The sequence below is a fragment of the Macaca nemestrina genome, chromosome 19 (genome assembly GCF_043159975.1).
Source record: "Macaca nemestrina isolate mMacNem1 chromosome 19, mMacNem.hap1, whole genome shotgun sequence".
Lineage (NCBI taxonomy): Eukaryota > Metazoa > Chordata > Mammalia > Primates > Cercopithecidae > Macaca > Macaca nemestrina.
This window is the reverse complement of record NC_092143.1, coordinates 897129-923402: the sequence shown is the minus strand read 5'-3', so window position 1 is coordinate 923402 and position 26274 is coordinate 897129. Positions and strand designations below refer to the sequence as shown.

The 26274-nt window shown below is 48.5% G+C and overlaps 2 protein-coding genes across 5 annotated transcripts in view; one reads left to right on the top strand and one right to left on the bottom strand.

Annotated features, from left to right (window-relative positions):
- Positions 1–15900, bottom strand: part of LOC105489271 (uncharacterized) — a gene marked incomplete at its 3' end in the record, with an annotated part of 41568 nt that extends 25668 nt beyond the window's left edge. Inside the window, exons 1-2 of the mRNA XM_071085833.1 lie at positions 15333–15900; positions 3526–3691 (exon numbers count right to left, since the gene is read on the bottom strand). Of these exons, the coding sequence (XP_070941934.1) occupies positions 3526–3691; positions 15333–15749 (583 nt within the window). The remainder of the gene's footprint in view (positions 1–3525; positions 3692–15332) is intronic.
- Positions 15901–16076: 176 nt separating this feature from the next.
- LOC105489269 (CTD phosphatase subunit 1) overlaps positions 16077–26274 on the top strand; it is an 84299-nt gene continuing 74101 nt past the window's right edge. For 2 of the 4 annotated variants that reach the window (XM_071085818.1, XM_011753993.2), the window contains exon 1: positions 16077–16405. In XM_071085818.1, coding sequence (XP_070941919.1) covers positions 16092–16405 — 314 coding nt within the window. In that variant the 5' untranslated portion in view covers positions 16077–16091. Of the gene's footprint in view, positions 16406–20283; positions 21837–26274 lie in introns of those variants that run through there. The other 2 variants (XM_071085821.1, XM_071085820.1) reach the window with 2 other exon arrangements.

Below are 26274 nucleotides of genomic sequence, written 5' to 3'. Positions count from 1 at the left end.
AAAGGAGGCAAGGCAAATGACAGCGGCAGTCCTCTGACTCCAGACCGCGTTAAGTTGGTCTGGTTCCAAGTGAAACAGCATTGCCGTCTGCCATGCCCTTGGTCCACAGAAGAGCGGCAGGTGCAGCTGCTCTGCGGGCCAGTGGGAGGGTGGGATGTCTGTGTGGGGATGACCAGACAGGACTGCCCCGGTCTCAGCTGCAGAGCCTCCTGGCCCAGACCTTGCCCTGCACAGAGAAGGCCGGCAAGACTGCACTCCCTGCTGCTCTGCCTACGAAAGGTTGTCAGGGAACTCCCGCTGAGACAGAATAGACCTGCTTTTGTTTTGCTCTAGACTGTGGTGGCTCCAAGGTATGCCAAAAAGAAACCACGTCAGTCACAGAGAGCCCACAGTTCAGCGCCAGCAGCTTCTTTCGCTGGTGAAAGCAGCAAGGCCAGCAGAAGTGATACCCTGGCAGGATTGAGTCTTCCTTCTAGCAGGACACTTTAATACCCTGGGCCTAATGGACCAATTCTTACCCAGTGTTTTTCACTGGCTTCCTTGCCATTTTCCCCCAGCAACGTGCATCCCAGCTGCATCTCAGGAGAGACGGAGGAAGGCTCCTCCTCACATGCATCACAGCTGCGGCCCAGGTGAGGTGGAGGAAGGTCTGGGATCTTTTGCATCACAGCTGCGGCCCAGGTGAGGTGGAGGAAGGTCTGGGATCTTTTGCATCACAGCTGCGGCCCAGGTGAGGTGGAGGAAGGCCCTGCTCATGTTGCCCTCACCACTGCCTGCTGAGGGAGCGAGTTTTGGGGAGTGATATCTTGAGCCACCTCCACTTGATCTCCTGGGAGGGCTCATTCGTTCAGGTCCATGGACATTTTGAAGAGCTCCCTGCGTGATCGTGAGGCATACTGAAGTTTAAGAACCACTACTTTAGGAGGTTTGTGCTGTTTTAAGGCCAACATTCATGCTCTATTTTATGTTCTATAACTGTGAATTTTATACTTTGGATTTTCTGAAAGAAGGGCATGTGTTCTTATGTTGTTTATTAATATACTAAAAATATTAGAATAAAAACAACACAGGGAAATGGCTGCTTTAAATGTGTAAGGTGCCCACCCCAACACAGCGGCACAGGCATATCTCAGAGGCTGCTGCTGCGGCTCCGGACCACGGCAATAAAGTGAATATCACAATAAAGCAAGTCACATAAATCGCTATGGTTTCCCGGTGCTTTATAAAATTATGTTTACACTATACTGTAGTCTTATTAAGTGTGAAATACCATTATGTCTTAAAAAATGCACATGCCTTAACTGAAAAGTAATTTATCGCTAAAAACTGCTGACGATCGTCTGCCCCTTCAGCGAGTCCGAATTTTTTGCTGCTGGAGGGGTCTTACCTCAGTGCTGACGCTGCTGACTGACCAGGCTGGTGGCGGCTGACGGCTGGGGTGGCTGTGGCCATTTTTAAAAATAGGACAGCAATGAACTGTGCTGTGTGGATGAACTCTTCCTTCCACGGAGTGTGTGATGCTGCTGGGTAGCGTTTTACCCACAGCAGAGTTCTGTTCAGAATCGGAGTTAATCCGCTCACACCCTGCCACCACTTTATCAACTCGTTTATGGAATATTCTAAATTCTTTGTTTCATTTCAACAGTCTTCACAGTGTCTTCATCAGGAGCAGATTTCATCTCAAGAAACCACCTTCTCTGCTCATCCATAAGGAGCGTTTCCTCGTCCGTTCAAATTTCATCCTGAGATTGCAGTTCAGTCCCATCTTCAGGCCCCGTCTAATCGTCTAATTCTAGTTCTCTTGCTATTTCCACCACGTCTGAAGTTATTTCCCCCACTAAAGCCTTAAACTCCCCAAAGTTATCCATGAGGGATGGAATCAACTTCACCTAACCCCTGTTAAGGTTGATATTTTGACATCCTCCCATAAATCATGAATGTTCCTAATGGCATCTAAAATGATGAATTCCTGTCAGAAGGTTTTCAGTTGACTTTGCCTAGATTCATCAGAGCAATCAACTATAGCCTTCGAAAATGTATTTCTGAAATAATAAGACTCAAAAGTCAAAATCATTCTGGATCCCTGGGCTGCAGGGCGGATGTGGCGTCAGCAGGCAGGAAAACAACATTCATCTCCCGCACGTCTCCATCAGAGCTCTTGGGTGACCATGAGCAGGAACTGTTCTGAAAAGAATCTTTCTGAGCAACAGGTCTCAAGAGTGGGCTTCGAATGGTCAGCAAACCACGCTGTGAACACAGGTGCTGTCATCCAGGCTTTGTTGTTCCACGGATGGAGCGCAGGCAGAGGAGACTTAGTCTCATTCTTAAGGGCCCTGGGATTTTCAGATGGCACCTGGGCACTGGCTTCAACATTAGCCCCTAACGAGGGGGTCAGCCTGTCCTTGGAAGCTTTGAAGCCAGGCACTGACTTCTCCTCTCCACTGGTGAAAGTCCTAGATGGCATCTTCTTCCAATAGAAGGCCGTTTTATCTGCACTTAAAATCTGTCGTTTAGTGCAGCCTCCTTCATCAGTGGTCTCAGCTGGGTCTTCTGGGGAACTTGCCGCAGCTTCTCCACCAGCACCTGCTGCTTTACCTTCGCTTTTATGTTACAGAAACAGCTTCTTTCCTTCAACCTCATGAATGAACTTCTGCTGGTTTCCAACCTTTCTTCTCTCTGAAGAAAGTGGAGAGAGGCAGCTTCCTCGCCTCTCCAGCCTTCAGGGAACTGAAGGGAGTTAAGGCCTCAGTCTAGACAAGGCTGTGGCTTCAGGGCGTGTCATGGCTGGTTTGATGTTCTATCTAAACCACTGAAATTTTCTGTCTCTGCAGTAAGGCTGTTTTACTTTCTTATCATTTGTGTGCACTGGAGTCGCACTTCTAATCTCCTTCAAGAACTTGTCCTTTGCATTCACAACCAGGCTAACCATTTGGTGTGAGAAGCTTTTGGCCTGTCTCGGCTTCTGACATGCCTTCCTCACCAAGCTTAATCATTTCTAGCTTTTGATTTAAAGTGAGGGACCTGTAACTCTTCCTTTCAATGAAACATGGAAAGGACATTGTAAGGTTGCTAACTGGGCAGATTTCAATATTGTTCTGTCTGAAGGAACAGGGAGGCTGAGGAGAGGAGAGACGGGAACGCTAGGTCAAGGGAGCTGTCAGATCACAATTAAGTTTGGTGTCTCACGTGGGCAGCTATGGTGCTCCAAAACAATTGCAGCAGGAACATCAGAGATCACCGATGACAGATCACCATAGGCGATAGAAATGAAAAGTTTGGACGACTGTAAGGATTGCCAAAATGTGACAGAGACATGAAGTGGGCAGGAGCTGTTGGGAAAATGGTGCCAATCGACTTGCTAAAGGCAGACTTGCCACTAATTCAATTTGTGCAAAATGCAGTATCTTTGAGTGCAATAAAGTGAAATGAGTAAAACGCCTGTGTATAGCAACCAGTTTGAGGACTACTTCACGGCACACTGGTAGCTGATGGCACTTAGAAGCTGCCGGTTTTGACAGAGCTCACCTGTGAAGTGGTGATGGCTGGCTCGCCGGGGCCCAGGACCTGTGCGTGGCTGGGAGCTCCCTGTGGGGGTCTTTCGTGGGCTCCAGGACCTGCGGAGTGTGAGTTGCAGTTCGGTGGACAAACATGGCCAGGACAGATTGTGCTCCTGGGGACTGGGCACCTTCCCCTAGAAAATCAGTGACGTGGGAAACGGCTGTATTAGTTGTGAGTGACGTCAGCGAGTGTGGTTCTCAGCAGTCCTGTGAGAGGCAATGCTACTCTTCCATTTATATTTTTAAAAAGAATAACCTGGTGGGGCTTTTAAGCTTTGGGGATAAAATAAACCAGAAAAACAAACAGCTTTTCTTGATAAGACCGATACATACCCCAGGTCTTCCTCCCTGGAACTCTGGTGTTGAGAGGTTGAAAGAGAACGGCCTGCACCACACCCAATGACCGCTCAGCTTCCCTCCTTCCTGAAAAGCTGCACCACACCCAATGGCCGCTCAGCTTCCCTCCTTCCTGAAAAGCTTCCACGGCATTTGGCGAGACTCCACTTGCTATCCCATCCTTTCACTCAGTGAAAATGAATGAAAATGGCCAGGTGCGGCAGCTCACGCCTACAATCCCAGCACTTTGGGAGACCGAGGCAGGTGGATCTCCTGAGGTCAGGAGTTCGAGACCAGCCTGGCCAACGTGGTGAAACCCCGGCTCTACGAAAAATACAAAAATTAGCCGGGCGTGGTGGTGGACACCTGTAATCCCAGCTACTCGGGAGGCTGAGGCAGGAGACTCACTTGGACCTGGGAGGCAGAGGTTGCAGTGAGCCAAGATCACACCACTGCTCTCCAGTCTAGGTGAAAGAGCGAGACTCCATCTCAAAAAAAAAAAAGAAAAGAAAAAAAGAAAAATCAAAAACCTAGTTGTAAAATGTAAACTTGAAGGCACCTGTAGTATTGTACCATAGACTGTTTCTCACAGATTAATTTTGGTGGAGTTATAAACGTTGTTAGAATCAAAACGAAGGCACTTGTGTTAGAAAAACAAACGAAAAGCCCTGACGAATGGAACCAGCGAAGGCCATGAAGGGAGGTTCCCACGTACATCTAATAACAAAAAATATGATAGAAGACTCTGCAAAACTCAAAATCTTGCACAAAGACCAGCACAACCTGACACAAAAAATACTTCTGCAAGGACGTCTGCCCAGCAACTGCCTATCTAGCCTCGGACCAGCATCACCCTCGCTATTGATCTTTGTAGCCCGGGATAATTCTTTCAAAATAATTCTGTCATCCTCCTAATTTTCCCTTTAAAACCCTTTGTCTTCCTGTACCTGAATATGCATGCAATTTACTGTGGTATGTGTATTCCCATTTCAATGCTTTATTCTTGGATAAGTTACTTCTTCTTTGCGTGACTCTCTCTCTGTTACTTAGCCTGATACATATGGTGTCAGAAATGGGACCAGAAAAATATCACCATCGGAAGAAATCATTTTTTATTCCCATTTTTTGGAACCATTGTGCAGTATTTACTCCAGCTCTCTGAGCTCTTCACTTCCACAACTTGATTTTTCACCCTGGTGAGTCCTTTCTCAGGCTGAGCCTTTCTCTTTATGTTGGGGGCTTTTTGATGCTACTCAGAATGTGACTTGGATGAGGCTGCCTTGATAAAGGACTGCACGTCCGGCCCGAGATGATAAACAGGCTTTTTGTCTTTTCTGCGAAGTCCTTGCAGGTGCAAAGGCATAAATCTTTCTGGGCTGAATGCTCTGATTTGTACAGAATTAACATTCTCTCTGTAAGGCATGTCTTTACTTGTGAATTCACTTTTGATCTGCATGCCTAGTTTAATATTTTGTTCTATCTGGACACCTAGGTTAAAATTTTTGTGAACACTCTTACCTTGGTTCCTTTGACTTGATTCGAGTCTTTCCCCTTGATGGTTTTTTTAAATGTTCTGAGAACAAAAATAAACATTCTAAATGATGGGTGCAGAATGGCTAACTAAAGGCCACTAGGGCAGCCGCCGCCATCTCAAAGACGGCCTAAACTCCTGACATTCCTTGGCTGGATTTGTAGATTTTCTTTGCTCTCAAGAGATTAATAAGAATTGAATGAGATTCTAAAACATTAAAGTATGCCAGGTGTGCTGGGATTCCAGCCAGCTACATGTAGTGGCCCATTCTCATGCACATTTTTTAAGTGATCGGCAAAATGACACCAAGGAAAGTCCAGCGCTCAATGGCAATTATTTGAACTCTCTAAAAAAGCAACCCTTTCGAAAAAACAACCTTGCAGCAACAGAGTTAGCATGGAGTCTTCGAAGGTCTCTATCTCTCCTCCCACCCCTTTTTCTTTTTTGCCTATTTTGAATTTTCTGACTCTTCTGCTGGTGTTGAGATGAAACTCACTGCTTATGGCATTCTAGCCAAGATTTTTTTCAAAGTCTTAAAGGGCTTTCAAATTAACGGCGTTAGAAATTACAACAGCTCCATGGTAACCAACAACCTAGACACCTTTTAGAGACATCAGTTTAGGTTTGACTAACAATTGCTTATGGTGATGGAGCACTTAATTGAAAAATTAATAATCTAAAAGAAAAAGAACTACATAAATATTTATAATGTTTATAAAAGTTAGGCTCTCAAATTACAGAGGTCAAAAGCTGGAACTCAGAGCAATAATGTAAGGTATCTCTGTCCAGCATAAAAATTCTATTACTTTTTCTGCCATGCAGAGTCCAAAAAGAAAAAGCCAAAAACAAAATAAAACCAAAACCCTGCTCCAATGCTTCCTGCCCACATCTCTAACCAACCAAACAAGACCAGCAACCAAAAGACATTTGCTGCTAGTTCAAGGCTACCTGGAGATTCTTATACAATGCAGTCAATCCTAACTAAAATGTTTTTCCTTTTATAGACAGATACAGATACAGATACAGATACAGATACAGGGTCTTGCTCTGTTGCCCAGCCTGGAGTACAGTGGTGGGACTACAGACATGCACCACCAGACATGACGAATTCTGTTGTCATTGTTTTGTAGAGAGGGGTTTTACTCTGTTGCCCAGGCTGGTCTAGAACTCCTGAGCTCAAGTAATTCACCTGTCTCAGACTCCAAAAGTGCTGGGATTACAGACATAAGCCACCATGCCTGGCCCACCTAGCTAAAATGTAAACAATTGAAAATTTAGCCCTAACCTCATTTGAAAATGAGAAACAAAAAATAAACAAAAACGAGGTGGGTGGGGGTAGAAATGGCGTTTTTTATTTTTATTTTTAAACTGCATGGAAACTGTTTACCCAAAATTTTGGTCCAGAGCCTTCATGAGATTTCCTACCAGAGTAAATAGCACAAAACTAAAAATCTTGGTCCCCTATTATATTCGTTCATTCTTGCACTGCTATAAAGATACTACCCGAGACTGGGTAATTTATAAAGAAATAAGGTTTAAGTGACTCACACTTCCTCATGGCTGGAGAGGCCTCAGGAAACTTACAGTCATGGCAGAGGGGAAGACGCATGTCTTACATGGCAGCAGGCGAGAGAGAGCAAGCAAGAGCAGTGAAACTGCCTGACAAAACCCTCAGATCTCCTGAGAAGTCACTCACTATCACAAGAATAGCATGGGGAAAACTGCCCCCATGATCCAATCACCTCCCACCAGGTCCTTTCCTCAACATGTGGGATTATAGGGATTACAATTGGAGTGGAGATGTGGGTGGGGACACAGAGCCAAACCATATCACCTATGTTAGAACAACAAGGTTTTCTTAAAGTATTGATTTGCCCTTAGGAAAACTGCAAGAGGTTTTGATGTTTAATCCTGAAATCTGTTTCTTTTTTTCCCCCCAATTTTTGTAGAGATGGGGGGTCTTCCTATGTTGCCCAGGCTAGTCTCGAACTCCTGGGCTCAAGCAATCCTCCTGCCTTGGCCTCTCAGAGTGCTGGGATTACAGGCATGAGCCACTGGCCTGGCCAGCTTTTCCTGATGTGTCTGGATTATTCTGTGTAACCAAGAAAATTCCTGTGCTGTTACTAAGAGTCATGTAATTCCCTGCTCCAGGCACTCCTTTTCTTGTTTACAGTCCTCTATAATAAAGTGAACACTCGTAACCCTGGACGCACTCTTCCTGTGTCTAATTAAATTCAAGTACCCTTCTCTTCAGGTTTGACTTCTGAGTTATCTAAGGAGAAGCAATCACACAGCAGGAGGTTTTTCTTTACTTTTGGTAACTGGCCTAAACACAAGACATTTTTACATTTAATCAAGCTAGATTTGTTTCTTATTAAGTTTTTGATTACTCAGGAAAACTGAGCTTTGAATGGGTTAAGGCTTTTACATTCATGTAATTTTCCGTACTTGCTTTTGAAGTATTTTAACTATCACTCTGCTTAAATGAATGGTTAATATTTTACATGACTTGTAGTGTTTTTTTTTGAGACAAGAGTCTCACTCTGTTGCCCAGGCTGGAGTGCAATGGTGTGATCTCAGCTCACTGCAACTGCCACCTTCCAGATTCAAGCGATTCTCCTGCCTCAGTCTCCCCAGCAGCTGGGATTACAGGCACCCGCCACCACACCTGGCTAATTTCTGTACTTTTAGTAGAGACAGGGTTTCACCATGTTGGCCAGGCTGGTCTCAAACTCCTGACCCCAAGTGATCCACCTGCCTCAACCTCCCAAAGTGCTGGAATTACAGGCATGAGCCACCGCACCTGGCCCTGTGATTCTGTTTTGATCAAGTGTTTTTAACTTTTTGACATATTTGGTAAGTTTCCCAAATACCAGAATACCAAATTAAGTCTTTTTGACCTAGAACTAACTTTCAGATTTTCTAGTTGTGCTCCTGGAGAGACTCACATATCTCTCATCTTCTTGAGACATTAAATAATTAGGCTTCTTTGGTAAACTGCAGGGAAGTGTTGTCAAACGAAAAGTGATACTAGGTCTTCTTTCAAATACATTTACGGGTATGTTGTTGATATGTTTCAAAAATCATGTAAACTCATAGAAATCTAACATGTTATCAGTCATAATTTTGGTTGTTATATTACATTTTTTCTGAAGTTGTATTTGTATGGCTATGTTATTAATGCATTCTAAAGATGATATGAAATTTATAAGTTTCATGGTCCTGATATCAGTCCAGCTGTCTGTCATGATTCCAGTTGTTCTCTTAAAACGTCATATGTTGGCTGGGTGCGGTGGCTCACACCTGTAATCCCAGCACTTTGGGAGGCTGAGGCAGGCGGATCATGAGGTCAGGAGATTGAGACCATCCTGGCTAACATGGTGAAAACCTGTTTCTACTAAAAATACAAAAAACTAGCTGGGCGTGGTGGCGGGCGCCTGTAGTCCCAGCTACTTGGGAGGCTGAGGCAGGAGAATGGTGTGAATCTGGAAGGCAGAGCTTGCAGTGAGCCGAGCACCACTGCACTCCAGCCTGGGGGACAGAGCGAGACTACATCCCAAAGAAAAAAAATGCCATATGTTACATGTAAGTAACTAAATTTCCTTGGTAATTAGGAATTTTCATCAGATTTTTAACCGTGGCCATTTTAAGCTTTTGGCTTCCCTACTAATTATTTTCAATTATTCCCTAAAAGTCTTTGCAATCAACTGCAGTCCCAACGAGCCTTTCATAAAAACACTTCCAAGAACTCTTGGACACAGATTTCTGAAAACTTTAAGATCATGAACGGAAAAGGAATTTCCAGAACTCTGATGAAGAAACTGACGGGTCCGTGGCACTGCTAACCAAGATCACGCAAAACAAAATACTCATTATATGAAATTTAGAAATTAACACAGATAATGTTTTAATGACTTTTTCTTGAAACATTTTTAGTTCTTTACCTACATGTTTTATTTTCCAGATTTAAGAAAATTCTCTCTCAAAAGTTGTCTATAGTTTACAACAATTTGATATAGTTTAGTGAACAAAGGTGGAGGCATTTGATTTTTCTCTCTACTTGGTTCTTCCAAAATTTGGAAACTATTCACGTATATTCTTAGTTTTAAGTACAATATAATTATTTATATAAGTTCAACAAAAATCTATTCTCTCTTTATAGCAGGGTACAATTGGAAGCATTTGATTATAGTACAGAGGTTTTGACTGAATATCATATTTGAAGGTATCCATAGAAAGCCTGGTTTTAAGGCTTTCCAGCCTTACAATCAGTAAATAAAAATTGTCATTTCCTGGCAGGCCCAGGAACATTCAGATTGTAAGTACAATCGAAGATCTGCCCAGGTTTGGCTTTCTAGCCTCAAGAGGTTTTTAAATCTGATAACCTATGTGATCAGTGTAGGGAGAAAAAGTTATGTTTCTAAAGAAAAATTATCATACCCTTGTTATTAGACTGTAGCTCTGAGCCTTGTTTTCGAGTTCTTGTTATCTACCTATAGAATGGGCTAGTCCTGAATTCTCCTAATTTTCTCCAATGTTTGGCTATAATTCTCCAACTAAAAACTAAAACTGCTTCTCTCCTAAAGCCCTGTAAGATGAACCTAAACACATTTTAAGAAACAAGCCTCAGGCCTGATGTATGGTCCACACATAAGCTTCACCAAACCGCTTGATGCCACAACCAGAGATATTCAAGCTGCCAACTGGAAGGAAAAGTTGATGTTTTCGTGTTGTAAACATAAGTTTTTCCCCAGACATTGGAACAAGACTCTATATCACAAGGAGACCCTAACTCCTCAACTCTTAATGTCTATCTTTTACACTTGACAGGATAATGATGAAATTGAAATTTCACAATCAGTAGCTTCTGTTGGTAACTTAACAGAGCATAACCTTTAAAAATCCTTTAGTAACACCTATAATCCCAGCACTTTGGGAGGCCGAGGCGGGTGGATCACCTGAGGTCAGGAATTTGAGACCAGCCTGGCCAACCCCGTCTCTACTAAAAATACCAAAAATTAGCCAGGCGTAGTGGTGCATGCCTGTAATCCCAGCTACTCAGGAGGCTGAGACAGGAGAATCACTTAAACCCAGGAGGTGGAGGTTGCAGTGAGCTGAGATTACACCACTGCACTCCAGCCTGGGCAACAAGAGTGAAACTCCATCTAGAAAAAAAAAAAAAATACTTAGTATTCATTGGTTAAATAAGAAAATGCCTGTGCATTTCTTATTGTGGTACCTGGATCAATTCCTCGGGGAAAGTTGAGACCCACATACACAAAAGAAGAAAACAGGCCGCGTCATTCAAGTCTTACCTAATTCCCTGTGGTCGCTGATTCATTCCCTTGTCTTTAAGCCTGCCGGGTTCATGGATGCAAACGGGGATTGACATATTACTATTAATTTTACTTTTTATTTCCCCTTTTTGAACTTTGTATCTGTTCCTTGTCAACTTTTTTTCCATCCAGGATACACAGGAATAAAGATCATGTTTTTGAGATAGGGTATTGCTATGTTGTCCAGGCTGACCTTGAACTCCTGAACTCAAGCAATCTTCCCACCTCAGCCTCCTGAGTAGCTGGGACTATAGGAATGAGCCACCACACCTGGCTGCTTGTTAACTGATTTGCAGAAGTACAACTCCTAACAGTATAATGCTGGCCCAGCACTTTCAGATGATAGCAAAAGATCATGGAAAAGACAAAATTGAACTTAACAATGCACTCCAGGTAGACTTATCCAGGGAGCCACTCCCTTCAAACCTCCCTTGCTGCTCAAATGTGGCTAAAAGGGTTTTGACACTGGATCCTAGTCAGCAATCATTCCCCTCAAAGTGGGGTGAGACCACCAGCAACGACAGGTCCATCTCAGCATGGAGAGGCATCCAAACCTAACCACAGGGTATACACAACATGCTTGTACACAACACCCCTGACAAACACAGTCAGGGAAGGCCATGAAGAGAATGTTCTCATGCTTGTACACAAAGCCCCTGACAAAAAGAGTCAGTGAAGGCCATGAAGAGAGGGTTCTCATGCTTGTACACCTGATAACAAAAACGATGACAAAACCCAAAACCTGGCACTAAAGCTATCATAACTTTACACAAAAGGTGCTTTGGCAAGATCACCTGCCCAGCAATTGCCTGTCCAACCCCAGACTGGATCGTCCTTGTTACCGATCTCTGTACCAAGGATCATTATCTCAAAATAATTACGTGATTCCTTCCCCCTCTGAATGTGCAGCCTTTACTGTGGAATGTATATTCCCATTGCAATGCTCTATGCTTGAAAAAAATATCTTTTTTCTTTGACAGAGGCTTTCTCTGTTTGTTCTTTAGGTTGACAGAAGTATTATGTTTTCTCACCTGTGCCTAGTGAGCTTTGAGGTTCAACAACTGCTGTCCTTCCCCTTAACCTCTTTCTGTCCTGGCCTCGTAGCACGGACGCTCGTATGCCAATCAAACAACACAGGTGAGTTTGGAGGAAACGCACGTCAGTGAGGAAAAGCGACCAGAGGCTTCACCGAAACCACCGAGACACGGATAAACCTACAATTCTGGGGTGTGAGATTCCTCCTTTCCCCTGGGCCACTACGTAAAGGTGACTGCATTACAGTCCGTACCTCTTATCTGTGGCCCCAGTATCCTTTTTTTTTTTTTTTTTTTTTAAGACAGGGTCTCGCTCTGTTGCTCAGGCTGGAGGACAGTGGTGCAATCACAGCTCACTGCAGCCTTGACCTCCTAGGCTCAATGGATCCTCCCACCTCAGCCTCCTGAGTAGCTGGGACTCCAGACAGGTGCACACCACCACACTCAGCCAATTTTTTGTAGAAATGAGGTCTTGCTATGTTGCCCAGGTTGGTCTTGAACTCCTGGGCTCAAGCGATCCACTGTCTCGGCCTCTCAAAGTGCTGGGATTACAGGCATGAGCCAGTGTCTGGCCCAAATCCATAGTTCTAAACATGGAAAGTTTTGTGTACTTCATTTGGCAGGAAAGTCTAACCTGAACTGGCATGAGACTACCCATGATCCTTTTCACCCTGCTTGTATTTTGCTGCAGGAGCATCAGTTTGACGAGGGTGTTGCCCCAGGCCCCCAAATGGAACATGCACACATCACTTTCCTAACATCGGAACAATTCAGAATTCTGGGAAACACATCTGTTTCTAAGATTCTTGACTACGAGGTGGTGGCTTATGCTAATTTTCCTGACTGTGGCCTCACTTTCTTCCCAATAAATTTGTTTCAATCTGTTGATACTAATGTTTTATTTCATGATACCTGTAAGATAGCTGATTTTAACCAAAGGTAGCACACCAATTAAAGACAAGGTAAGTTTCATTTGCTGTCTAGCATCTCTAATTGGAAGACCACAGGGCATCTATCCAGGTTGGAGTTGTAATCGTCTAGGGATGTCCACATCTGTCTACCTAGATCAGTCTGTCAGTTCCATCAAGGTCTGCATTTCAAATCCCTAAATAACACATGGTTCTTCCCCTTTTACAGAGTTATGTTTTCAAACCAAAGTTCACACGCCACCGGTGGGAACAGGTTCAAACAGGGAATGCCGACACACGTCAACATCCTTTGAGGCAAGCCTGCGCACCCTGCTTTCTCTCTCGCAGGCGCTGACATCACCCAGGGCTTGCGCCGCTGGGAGTGTTCAAAGCAAAACTTGAGAAACATTAAATTTAACAGAGTTTAACTGAGCAAAGAATGATTCAGGAATCAGGGAGCCCCTCAAACCACAACAGGCTCAGAGAGACTCCAGTGCCGCTGTGTGGCCGAAGACTTACGGACAGAAAAAAGAGTGAGGCACAGAAGGCAAATAGCAGGCGGCTACAGCTCGCAGGTGGCCTATTGAAACAGAGTTTAGGCCGGGCGCGGTGGCTCAAGCCTGTAATCCCAGCACTTTGGGAGGCCGAGGCGGGCGGATCACAAGGTCAGGAGATCGAGACCACAGTGAAACCCCATCTCTACTAAAAAAAATACAAAAAATTAGCCGGGCGCGGTGGCGGGCGCCTGTAGTCCCAGCTACTCAGGAGGCTGAGGCAGGAGAATGGCGGGAACCCGGGAGGCGGAGCTTGCAGTGAGCCGAGATCGCACCACTGCACTCCAGCCTGGGCAACAGCGTGAGACTCCGTCTCAAAAAAAAAAAAAAAAAAAAAAAAAAAAAGAAACAGAGTTTGAAGAGCTGACCACCCGTGACTGGTTCAAGAGCAGGTTATACTCTGTCCACACATCCAGTTAGATTACAGATCACTATGTATGGAGAAACCTACAGGCTAAACTTAAGAGTATGTAAGGAGGCAGCTACATTTGAGTAGTCTGTCCTTACAGTGTCAACGAGGGGTTCATGGGAATTCTTCATCATCCAGTGGCCCTGTAAATGTTGCCCATGCTTTTAGTTTTGTTACCTGGTTGCTCTGTTTTATGGGACTGTGAGAAACTGAAAGACTGTGACTGCTGGTGCCATTTTCCCACAATCTCTATTTTTTAAAAAATTAGCCGGGCGCCGTTGCGGGCGCCTGTAGTCCCAGCTACTCAGGAGGCTGAGGCAGGAGAATGGCGTGAACCCGGGAGGCGGAGCTTGCAGTGAGCCGAGATCGCGCCACTGCACGCCACTGCACTCCAGCCAGGGGGACAGAGCGAGGCTCCGCTTCAAAAAAAAAAAAAAAAAAAAAAAAAAATCCCATAAACGCTATCTCGTGAGCGCCGCACGTTTTCCCTTGCAGTCATGGGGGCAGGGGCTGGAGAAGGCAGCAGAGATAGGCAAAACCCCACAGCTACAAAAAATGCACTCCTAACAGCAAGTAATGGTGAGGGCTAAAAGGCACTGTGCCCATTCTGTGCCATTCTAATTACCAAATGTATCAGAAAACAGAATTTTTATCTGAGGAATGTGAGTCCTTTTAATTATCAGGCCGAGAGAGACATTCAAATGAGGTGACAATCACGCCCCACTACCCCTTGACCTGTGTTCATCTCTTTAAACCGCGCCCGGTGGCAATAGCGCTACAAACAGCTATAAATTAACCTAATAACGCCACACTGGACACTACACCCACACTCAACAGCTTAACAACATAGAGTCAGTCACTAATCAACATTATTTCTGTAAACCAGTGAAATTCCTGACAAACAAGTTCCTTTTAGTCGACTCCCTGGCTCCCTTTTTTGCCTTTAAAACCCACTGCTAACTGCTAATCGGAGTACACACTCAGGGTGCCCTGAATTTCTGCTCCTCAAGGGTGGCCCAAATAAACTCTCTACTTAAAGAAACTGTGCCTCCGCTTCCTTTTAGGCCGACAGTTTCCAAAATGTTTACTAACATGAGAAAAGCCACCATATAAAAGTGAGGGGAAAAGGCAAATACAGGATAATCTCAATTGTACATAACATTTATATATGTAAGGACAAAGATACACAGTAAAAAAAGAACTCGGGCACGTATTAAGGCTGAAAAAGTAAAAACAGTCCAGAGCGGCCTGGCTCAGTCCAGCCTCCCGCCTCGGCCTGCCGAGTAGCTGGGACCTCAGCCACCGCGCCCGGCTAAGTATTAATGAATCTATTTTAGAGATGGGGTCTTGCTATGTTGCCCAGGCTGGTCTCCAACTCCCAGGCTCAGGTGATCCGCCCGCGTCAGCCTCCCAAAGTGCTGGGACTACAGGCTGGGCCGCCCGCCCGCCAGCTTAATTCACGTAAACTCCCGACAAACGTAGAAACTGGCTCTCCTTTAATAAGACACTTGCGGCTGCTGCTCATCAGGGTTCGCCCGGGGCCACTGGGACCACGCGCCGTGCCCGCCCTCCCGCTGCGGTCGCTCGGATTTTCTGACCCCACCAGGCGCTTCCGGGCGCCTTGCCCCAAGCGGGCCCACCGCCTGCGCGGGCCGAGGGCGGCGCACCTGCCCCTGCGCTTCCGCGTCGAAGGGGAGGTCGGAGGAAGAGAAGACCACAGCAGCTCCCGCGGCGTGGGGTCCGCGCTGGACACGGACCGGGACACGAGGCGGGGCCCCCCGGACGCCAGCAGCCTCAGGTCTCTCTGCCTGCGGCGCGCACGGCATGCCGGGACCCGTAGTCTCGCGACATTGGGACTCGCAGTGCGCGACGGAAGTCGAGGAGAGCGGCTCGCGGTGCATGCCGGAACTCGTAGTCTCAGGAGGCTGGGTCTCGGCGTGTGACGGGGTAATAGGCCGCAGGCTTGCGTTGAACGCTGGGACTCGTAGTCCCGCCATGCCCTGCCCGCGATGCACGCCGGGATACCAAGTTCCGAGCGCGCCAGGACTGTCAGTGGGACTGGGAGACAGCGGGCCGCGCTGCATGCCACTGCTCCACGGTGCCGGCTCCCCGAGGAAAAGTAGGGCGCAGAAACGCAGTACTCCGCGGCCGGCACGCAGGCTTGGTCCCAAGACGGAGCCGGCCCCGACACTCGCGCGGCGCTCGTGTTTACACGCGCACGTACGCACGCACGCACGCGGCGCCCTTGCCGTGACGTGACGCGCCCTCCAGGAAGTCGGCGCGGGCCAGGCGGCGGGTGGAAGCCGGTACCGAGAGGAACTACAAGCGTCGCCGCCCGGGTCGTGCCGCCGCGGTGGGCGCTGCGCTCTGAGCGCACCGCAGGCCCCGTAGCAACCGCCCGCCCGCCCGCCCTCCCTCTGTCCGCGATGGAGGTGCCGGCCGCGGGCCGCCTTTCCTCCGAGGGCGCCCCGACGGCGACCGTGGCCGAGGTGCGCTGCCCGGGGCCCGCGCCGCTGCGCCTGCTGGAGTGGAGGGTGGCGGCGGGCGCGGCCGTGCGCATCGGCTCGGTGCTGGCCGTGTTCGAGGCCGCCGCCTCCGCGCAGCCCGCTGGGGCTCCTCAGTCTCGTGCAGCCTCCGGGGGCTGCGTGCGCCCCGCGCGGTCGGAGCGCAGGCTGAGGTCGGAGCGCGCGGGCGTGGTGCGGGAGCTGTGCGCGCAGCCGGGCCAGATGGTCGCTCCAGGGTGAGTGCGCCGGGCCGGGCGGGGCCGAGGGCGGGCGGCTCCGGGGAGGGGTCCTGGGGGACCGCCCGGGCTGCTGCGGCCGCGTGGGCAGGGGCGCCCAGGGGACGGGGCGATAAAGCGGGACGCGGGCACTGCGCTTCTCCCCTAAAACTAGATAGTCACCACCTGTGGTTTTACCAATGGGGAGCATTTTGAGATGAAAGGGTCCTGCGTAGCGACACGAAGTTACTGTTTGGGAAAGCGATGGTGTTTGTTTTTTCCTTCTGCAGTGATAGTCCCCGCCCCTTCCTTTAGCTCCACCTTTGTGACTTGGGAAAACTCATGGGTGGCTGTGAGCACAAGAGTCATCAGGCAGGCTCCAGACCTATTATTGATGGGCGTGTGCACATCTTTAAATTTTTGTAAACTTTGTGAAACGCAGTTGTAAAACCTGGTGCAGCTCTGTTTCGTGGCTAAGGAACGGGCGGAACCCAGGCCTGCAGCGAAGGCAGTGGCCCCGTGGTTGACCACAGTGGGCATTGTTGCAGGTGATGTGGGCGTGTGACAGACTCCACAGCTGTCCGTAACTGTGCTCTGACCCCAGAACCCCTTCTGGGATGTGTTTCCGTAACACCGAAGCGTCCAGCCGTGTCTGAATCTACCCTTGTGTTCTGGGATGAACAGGCATGTAGCCACGCGTGTGCGCCTGGCTGTGGTGGTTTTGATTGTCAGAACAGAAACTCCAGGGAGAGGTGGGCACTCCAGCCTGCAGTGGGCCGGGCCTGAGCTCCGTCTGGGAATGATGCCGCTCCTTCGGGGGATGCCAGTCTCTCCCTCCTCGGCAGCCGCCGTTCCTCGTCCCTGTGGCTTGCCCTGACCCTGTGTTGGTTGAGAATCTGCTCTGCACCTGGTTCTGCAGGAGTAAGGATTGGGACAGGAGTCTTCCCATCACAGCCCCAAAACGTCCTGGCTCCGCTTCGTTTGGAGACAGAGCCTGGGTCCTTGACCCTCTGCACGGGCACCCACTCTGTCCCCTGCGTGCTGGTGGGTGGGGCTGGGAGGTTGAGGGCCGTGCCTCCCAGGAAATGCCTGCACGGCTTCCTCAGTGGGCACTGGTCATACCTGCGAGGATCGTGGAGGCAGACCCCAGTGCTGGTGTATTCTCTGGGCAGAAAACCCCAGGATCGAAGAGCCGTACTGATGTTTCGTTCTGTTCCTCTGATTGTACAGAAAGGGCCACTTTGACCTAGACAGGTGAATAACTTGGTTATGTGACTAGGTAGTATTGAAACTCCATGTTCAGTCAGTCTAGTGAGTAAAACCAACCCAGTGCATCAATCAGCCTGCTAATTAGTTTGATGACGGGTTCCCAGCAGTCAGTACTTTTTTACAGGGAGGTGCTGTTTGAGATCTTGGGGTACCTCACAGCAGTGGTTCGTCACAGGGCCCTTTGAGACACTGACGTGATGTCATTTCTCCTCGGAGCGTCTGTGTGGCACCAGGTCTTCCTCTAGTTCCAGGAGGCTCGTCTGTCTGCCTCCAGTCCACTGGTGGCAGGTGAATCCCTGCCTTAGAGAAAGCCACAGGCGGTGTTACCTGGAATTCAAGGTGCCTCCTTTCCCATTTCCGTGTACTCCTGTGGGTTTGTGGACAGGGGTTTTGTGAGCATTCTGGGGAGTGTGGTGGTGTGACGTCAGCATTTCCAGAGGTGTTCCTGCCCTTGCAATGGGCACGGGTGCCATAGATCCAGGAAGGAACGGCTGGGAAGGCTTTAGTCTGAAGCCGTGTGCGTGTGCCCTGGCAGTTCTGGTCGTCTGTTTGGAATCAGGTTCCTGCCTCGCGGTTGTTAGCTGCTGAATTCGGGAGGTGCATTTGCAGCAGGAGTCCATGCTGCTGACAATGACTCTGTTCGGTCCCGAGGACGCTGCCCTGGCTTGGCGGGCTGCCGTTGGGAGCCGGTATGTGTTGGCCTCCCCAAAATGCCTGCTGCACCTTTGTGGAACACAGTTGAAAATTGCTAGATTAAGTCACTTGTTGACAGATTTTGTGAACAGGGTGGGGGTTACAAGTGCGTTTCTCTGGCAGCACGCCTGTGATGGGAGTAGCGCCCTGCAGTGTAGACTTGTGGCTTTGCCGACGTCTCTGTAGAGAGCTGCATGCAGGTAGAAATCTCCGCAGCTTTTGCTTGAAGCCCAACAGTGACGCATCTCTCCAGGACATGAGTTCCAACTCAGCAGCTCTATACAGTTTGCAGCTGGCCTTCGAACAACTTGGTTTGGGCTGCGAGGGCCACCTTTATGTAGATGTTTTTCAGTAAATCGTCTGCTCTCCGCATCCGTGGGTTCCATGCCTGACACTGTTTGCTGGGTGTGGAGCCCAGCCTGTTTATACAGAGGGCTGACTTTCTGGATCCGTGGGTTCTCCAGGCTGACTGCGGGACCTGAGTATCTGCAGAATCTGAAGGAGTCCTGGAGCCCGCCCCCCGTGCAGACTGAGGGACTGATGATATCTGGAAGTCTTCCCGTAACAGATTGTGCCGCTTTTTGATGACGTGGAGAATATTGGGCGTAATTCCATCCTGATGTTGGAAGGTGATGGGCATGAGTTTAGTTCTCGTCCCTGCGTTGCCTCTGGGACGTTGGCTGGTGAAAAGCACCTCCCTTCCTCCAGAGAGCCTGCGTCACAGTACTTTAACTTGAAAGGTTTTTCCCGTGTTTTTCTTTTTTTCTCTGGTTGCTGGTGCGGCCATGTCCAGCAGCAGCTCCACGGTTCTCTTCTGTGGTGTCACACCGGTTGGAGGCTGGAAGGTGAGGACGTCAGGGAAGAGAACTGCCTTAAACCGTGTGTGACTCTGCTCGCCAGCCCAGCTGTTTGACTTTTACTGAGCAAGTTCCCAGAATCGCACAGGGGCTGTTTTAGAATTGACTTATCTTGATCACCTCTAAAAGTTTTCTTGAAGTTGCAGGTTCCTGAGATCTTTATCTGGGAGAGCAAGCATTTGGTTGAAGTTTGCTTCAAATGTTTGTAGACTGATTATTGTGTATTGATCCTTAGAGCACCCCTTTCAGGTTATGCAAATAACATGCCCTTGTACAGACCAGCACGGCAGAATCCACAACTGCTTTTGAGGAGGCTCCGACCCTGGCTTCAGCTCATCTGTGTGTGAGGGCCGGGGAGGTCCAGAATCTGCTCCTGGACTTGTGCTGAAGAGAGTCTCCCACTTTTAACACGGACCCCCCTGCCCCGGCGCTGATGGACCCCGTGGCTCCTGGTGAGAGAGAGCAGGTCCTGCCCAGCTGACGGGTCAGAAACGCAGGTGTCAGAATCGGGGTTTCGGGGTGGCTGCCTGAGGAATGCGCAGGCGATCTGATGTTGGAATTCTGGCTTGGGTGAAGCCCTTGATGTGGCCACACAGTTTTGGTCCCTCAAGGGCTTACTGGGTGCCTGTGTGCCCTGGTGGCTGCTTGGTCAGGGCCTTTGGAGAAAGTCTTGGGAAATCAGGTTTCCGAGGGTGGTGTTGAGGACATTGCTGACGAGGTGTGGAATTGGGGGGAGGACAGCGTGGCTCTCTTAAGGCTTGGTCTGGTTGCTGTGTTCGCCCCGCGGGTGTTGTGAATTAGCTTCCCGCCCAGGATGGTTTTGGGACTAGGGGGTGCCTGCCCCATTATTGTTCCTTCATCTTGATGCTTTCACAGGGCTTATAAAAATACTTGTGTTTCAGGAATAACGGGAAGTGTCTTTGAAAACAGCTAAACCGGAGTTTGCAGAGAGCAGACAGCGGCAGCAGCCTGAGCGTACTGAGCTCCAGCGTCCGCTCATGTGCTGTCAGCTGGCTCCTGACCCTGCTGGCCGCCGGCTGCTTGACAGTAACTTGTTTAGCTGAGACTGTGTTTGAGAAACTGAGAGGTGTGGTTATTGCTTGTACATGAGCAGCCAGCACGCTCACAGTGCCGAGGAGCAGAGGACGTGCTGGTCCTGAGCGTAGATCAGAACGTCAGTCTAAACAGTTCTTTATAGCACGGAATTTTAGCAAAGAAAGAATCCCACGTGGGTATGTGTGAGTGAGTCTTGTGTAGCCTGGTGTTAGTTACTGAGGCAGAGCACAGCGGAGAGAGGTGATGGAACCTGTGGCCACGTGAAACCTCCCTCTGTAAATAGCAGGTGTGAGTGAATCTGTGAAAAGCACCAGCACCAGCCAGGCAAGGTGGGTCCGTGCCCTTGTTGCCTTCATTGTTGTTATCAACTGCATTCATCCTAATCACATGAGTGGTTATTTTTAGACAAAGAACCATTCTGGGAGCATTTGGGTGAAGTTACAATAGTCACTAGATTGTTGTTCTGATCTTTAATAAGATTATATGTTTTTGTCAGGCTTCATCCTATCTGGCAGAAGGGCCTCCTTACTCTATAGGAAAGAAACTGAGGTTCCAAGAAGTTTGGACCTGCCCTGTCCCTTACGGGGTGTGAGGGTTCTGTTGAGGAGGACTGTGCAGGCACCTCGTGGTCTCTGGTCCTTGTTTCTCCGCGGTGCCCCTTATGGCGTTTGATGGCCCGGGTGAGGACGGTGCAGGGAACTCGTGGTCTCTAGTCCTCTTTTCTCCGCGGTGCCCCTTATGGCGTTTGATGGCCCCGGTGAGGACGGTGCAGGGACCTCGTGGTCTCTAAGTCCTCGTTTCTCCGCGGTGCCCCTTATGGGGTGTGAGGGTCCTGGCGAGGACGGTGCAGGCACCTCATGGTGTGCTCAGGGCCTTGAGAGAGCCTCCGTCCTTGGTCCTCCGCGTGCTGCTCTCTGTAGACCAGGTTTCAGCCATGGAGGTTCCTAGTGTGGGGGGAGTAGCTAGCACAGTAGCGTTTAGTGGAGTGCAATTATTTTAATAGAAAATATTCTGACAGGTCACCATCTTTCAGAAACGAAGTCTTTCTTTTCCTACAGATTTCTTTGCTTTGGTTTTTTTCCCAGTCACTCACAGGGAGATATTTAAATCTCCAAAGAAAGGGGAAATTACCTAAAATAATCAGGGAGCCTGCGGTGACCAGTGAGAACTAACAGATGGAGGCCGTGTGCGAGGGTTGGTGACGTCGACTGGCCTCACCTATGCCTTTAGCTGGTCGGCAGGAAGAGCGTCTGCATTGGCCAGTGCGGGGTGTGAGGGTGCTACAGAAGAGCAGGAGAAACATTGCTGAGTAAAATGAAGATCATTCCAACAGTAACAGTATTTCTATTTTTATTGCTTTGTAGATTTTAGAATAGGAGTCTTTGAGAAATAGTAATGAAGTTAGAATAGGCTACTACCCAGGATTAGTCCCCCCACTTTATTCTGTGATTGGGGAGTAGAAGCTTCGGAAATTCTAAATGTGGTTCAGTCCTGCATGAACGTCGTCATCTGAGGGTCAGGTCCTGGAAATAAGGAGAGTTCGTTTTCATCCGGGTACTGAGAATCTTGATGAACCGGTAAGTCTTTTAGAATAATTTTATTATTAATAATTCTAATAATTAATTCCTTAGAATAACTTTATTCTCCCCTGTTGCTGCCTGCACTATGTAAAGAATGATGCTTTAGAAATGATATCTGTGTCTGAAGCCCGGGGGTTGCCGGTTTGTCGCCCGCGGAACGTGGGTAAGGTGCACTTCAGGTGCTTTGCTTTTCCCACTTTTCACCTGACAGAAAACCACTGGGCCTGTTCCTTCCTTGGTTGTGTTCATCTGTGATTTACCTTTGTCGTGATTTTTAGGTATCTCCGATCTAATCTTTTAGATAAAGGCCTTTGGAGCGTGTCCGCCTGGAAATAGCTGGTAGGTTTCAGAAATGTTGTGTGTTATCAGATGTGCCTCCATTTTCATGGTTCCTTTAAAGTTAGTTTTGAAGTGGGTTACGTGAAATCATCTAGTATCTGGGTACAGAAGAATGGATGAATTCTCAGTTTTATGTGTATTTTAGAAGTGCACAAATATCAAAACTGAAATAAGTTCTTTGTCTCAGAAAAAGTGCTTTTTGTATTTCGCGGAGAAAGAGAATGTAGACAGAATGGAACCGATGAGTTTCAAAGGATTCAGGTGATATTTTTTAAAGGATAAATGTACCTTTTAAAGATTATGAAGAGATGGTCTTGATAGATTTTTAAATATATATTCAGCATCATCTATGTACAAAATTCTTTACAATTTTAAGAGGAATTGGAGCTAAAATTTAACTCACTTAATATTTGTAATACTTTTGAAGTAGCTTTTGAAAGAGTTATTTTCCTATGGTGCTTTAAATGGTGAATAACGCTGGTGTCATACTGTTTTGGTGCATTTTTTGTGCTGACTGTGAACCAGCGGGAATGACGGAGTTAGCGAGTCGGTACCAGCATTGCGTTGACTTTCAGTTCGCTGGTGGGCCTGCTCCGTGACAGTTGGCTTTTTGTCCTGAGCATACCACCTGGGGTTAAAGTGTTTTCACACTGGAAGCATTTGACGCCATGGCTCCCTGCGGTCTGTTGAGGTTCTGAGGCAAGGACCTTCGTTGCAGGTCTGTTTAGCCAGCAGAGAGGGCAGTAGGGTCTGAATGGTGTGGTGCACGTGGCACCACGTGGTGTTGAGCCGTGCTGGGAACTGGTTTTGTTGGGTGACCTGCTCTAGACCACAGTGGCGGTGTTGAAGCTTCCCCGCCGTGGCTCTGTGTGGATGTGTGCCACGTTGGGAATCGGGCTGGACTGCCCTTGTTCCTTCTTCACATTCCTCAGACGTTGTGCTTTACAGCCACAGCTTCAGGAACCGCTGCCAGAGCCCCGCTGTGCAGGTTCTCCCAGAGGGCTGCCTCTGGGCTTTGGGCGACTGAACCAGGTGCAGAGTGTGAGCCACAGCTGACGACTGCACTCTGTGTGCACAGCACTGGACTCCAGCCTGGGGCTGGTGCTGGAGCACCCTCCTACCCCTGTGGCTACACAGGAGACAAAACAACAACACTCGTTCCTTTCACGCTGTTTGTTTGCTTTTTGTTTTGAGATGAATTTTCACTCTTGTCACCCAGGCTGGAGTGCAGTGGCGCGATCTCAGCTCACTGCAAGCTCCGCCTCCCGGGTTCACGCCATTCTCCTGCCTCAGCCTCCTGAGTAGTTGGGACTACAGGCGCCCGCCACCACGCCCAGCTAATTGTTGTGTTCTTAGTAGAGACGGGGTTTCACCATGTTGGCCAGGCTGCTCTTGAACTCCTGGCCTCGGGTGATCCACCCGCCTCAGCCTCCTGAAGTGTTGGGATTATAGGCGTGAGCCACCACACCTGGCTAATTTTTGTATTTTTAGTAGAGACAGGGTTTCACCATGTTGGCCAGGCTCGTCTCGAACTCCTGACCTCAGGTGATCCACCTGTCTTGGCCTCCCGAAGTGCTGGGATTATAGCCATGAGCCACCGCTCCTGGCCACACCCAGCTAATTTTTGTATTTGTGGTAGAGATGGTTTCACCATGTTGGCCAGGCTGGTCTAGAACTCCTGACCTCAGGTGATCCTGCCTCAGGCTCCTGAAGTGCTGGGATTACAGGCGTGAGCCACCACACCCAACCATTTGGGCTCTTTTGGGACATAATTTTTGACTTCAAAGTTACAGTAACAGTGCACAGAATTCTCACACCAGCTTCACCCCAGATTCCGCGAATGTTAATGCTCTGCTGCGTTTGCTTATCTTTGCCCACGCACACGCACGGTTTTCTGAAGTTGGAGAGTTAGTTGCAGGTGTGATGTCACTTCACCCCTAAATACTTTAGTTTCCTGAAAACAAAGACACTCTCTTACATGATGGCTGTGCAGTTACCAAAATCAGAAATGGACGTCCACACAGTGCGGTTTCCTGCTCTGCAGATTTCCCGGCAGTCCTTTCAAAGTCTTTTGTAACAAAAGCAAACCGTGGGCCTCACGTGGCGTCGCTGGTTGAACCCTCACAAGTCAGCTCCTCCATCCATCTTTCTTTCGGTATCATTGCCTGGTTTTGTAGGACGTCCCTCAGTTAGATCACAGCAATGCACTCTGATAAGACTGTCCCAGAGCCTGCCTTAGGTGAAGTCGGTGTCTGTTGCAAAAAGTTACTACTTTTCCTGTTGTGATTCAGTAACTTGAAAGATATACTTTGTTACTACATAAATACCTTACATTCTTACCAAGCTGACCCGCCGTTTTGGGTATCTCTCAGTGATTCCTGCTGGAATCGCTTCATTTCTAGGATGATACTCCAGGGGTGGTGTTCTCAGTTCCAGCATTTCTTCTCCATTTTTTGGTTGGCTTTCTGCCATAAGAACAAATAAGGCCGGGCATAGTGGCTCATGCTGTAATCCCATGATTACATGGGAGGCCAAGGTGAACGGATTACCTGAGGTCAGGAGTTTGAGACCAGCCTGGCCAACATGGTGAAACCCCATCTACTAAAAATACAAAAATAGTCAGGTGTGGTGGTGCGCACCTGCAGTCCCAGCTACTCAGGATACTGAAGCTGGAGAATCACTTGAACCCCAGAGGCAGAAGTTGCAGTGAGCCGAGATCACACCACTGCACTCCAAACTAGGTGACAGAGCGAGACTCGGTCTCAAAAAAAAAAAAAAAAGAACAAGTAATTAACATGCCTATTTAGCAGTGCAGGCTCATGGCTTCTTATTTAATGGCTTATAGTCTGTTATTGTTCTTATTTGCCTTGACACACAGTTTATCCCAGCTGTGGCTGGCGGGATCCCCGTGGTGCTGGTTCCTGGCGGCTGAGCACTGCCACCTTGTGTGCGTAACAGATTCGTGGCTGCTGCTCTCCTGGCCACAGTCCTGGAATCAGCCATTCTCTTAACAAGTCCTGCATCCTCTTAGTGGAGAATGGCATTTGGAAACCCAAGGTCTAGGTGCAGAAAATACACTCTTCCCTCTAAATACATTTCTGTACTCAGAATGTTGGAACTTAGGGAAGACCCTGGAGCCCTCCTGATCTGTAGAAGGAAGGGAGAAGGTTGGAGCCACCTGGAGCCGATGCTCAGAGGCGATGGCGTCCGTGGTCCAGGCCCAGCCCATAGTCCTCTCTGCTGTGCCTGTGCCCTCGGACCTCCCCGAGGAAGCTGAGAGCCCAGACCCCAGAGAGTTTGGTACTTACTACACTTGGGTATTTTGAGGAAGATAACTTGTTTAGAAATTGCATATCATGGCTTTCTCATGGATTTTCTTTAGGACAAACCAGAAAACGTTTATTGGTGACTGATTTGACTTTTTTGGGCTGAGCGCTTTGGTTCGGGTGTTTTTACGCTTGTGTATCCTGTATCCGTGTTAAAGAATCCACAATGTGTCACTCCCCTTTTTAAGGTGTGGAGACATTTCTCTGCCTGGAGCGTGGAGGCTGGAGCGTGGAGGCTGGAGTGGAAGCGTTCAGGGCTTTTCACCCCTGTTTTGTGTCAGTGTCTGCAAAGACGAAGTGTAGAAATGACTCGTGTTAAGAAAGGAAATATGTTGCTCTCTGCTCCCTGTCTGCAAGCAGGTCTCCCGGCCTTTGCACACACAGACATTCTGAGCCAGATGGCCTGGCTGGCAGTGTCCTGCATGCTGTGGGATGCTGAGCAGCGTCCCTGCCTCCAGGTGTGACATCCGGGAGTGTCTCCAGCCACTACAGGGGTCCTGGGGGAGCAGAGCCTCCACTGGAATAAGACAGGCAGAGCCTTTCGACCCCAGTACAGAAAATTATGTGACTCTGATGTGGCCAGTATGCGAACGATTTTCTACGGAAGGTCTGCGTTTGGTCCACGTTGCTGAGAGCCTGGGGGGTGCTGCCCACGTGCACTGGGCGCAGGTGCCAGGAGCCGGCCTTGGCTCTGCCACCGGGACCTTGCGTGGTTGTCATTTCCAGCCCTCACCTCTTTCCTCCTTGTCTGTCAAGACCCAGCTGTTACA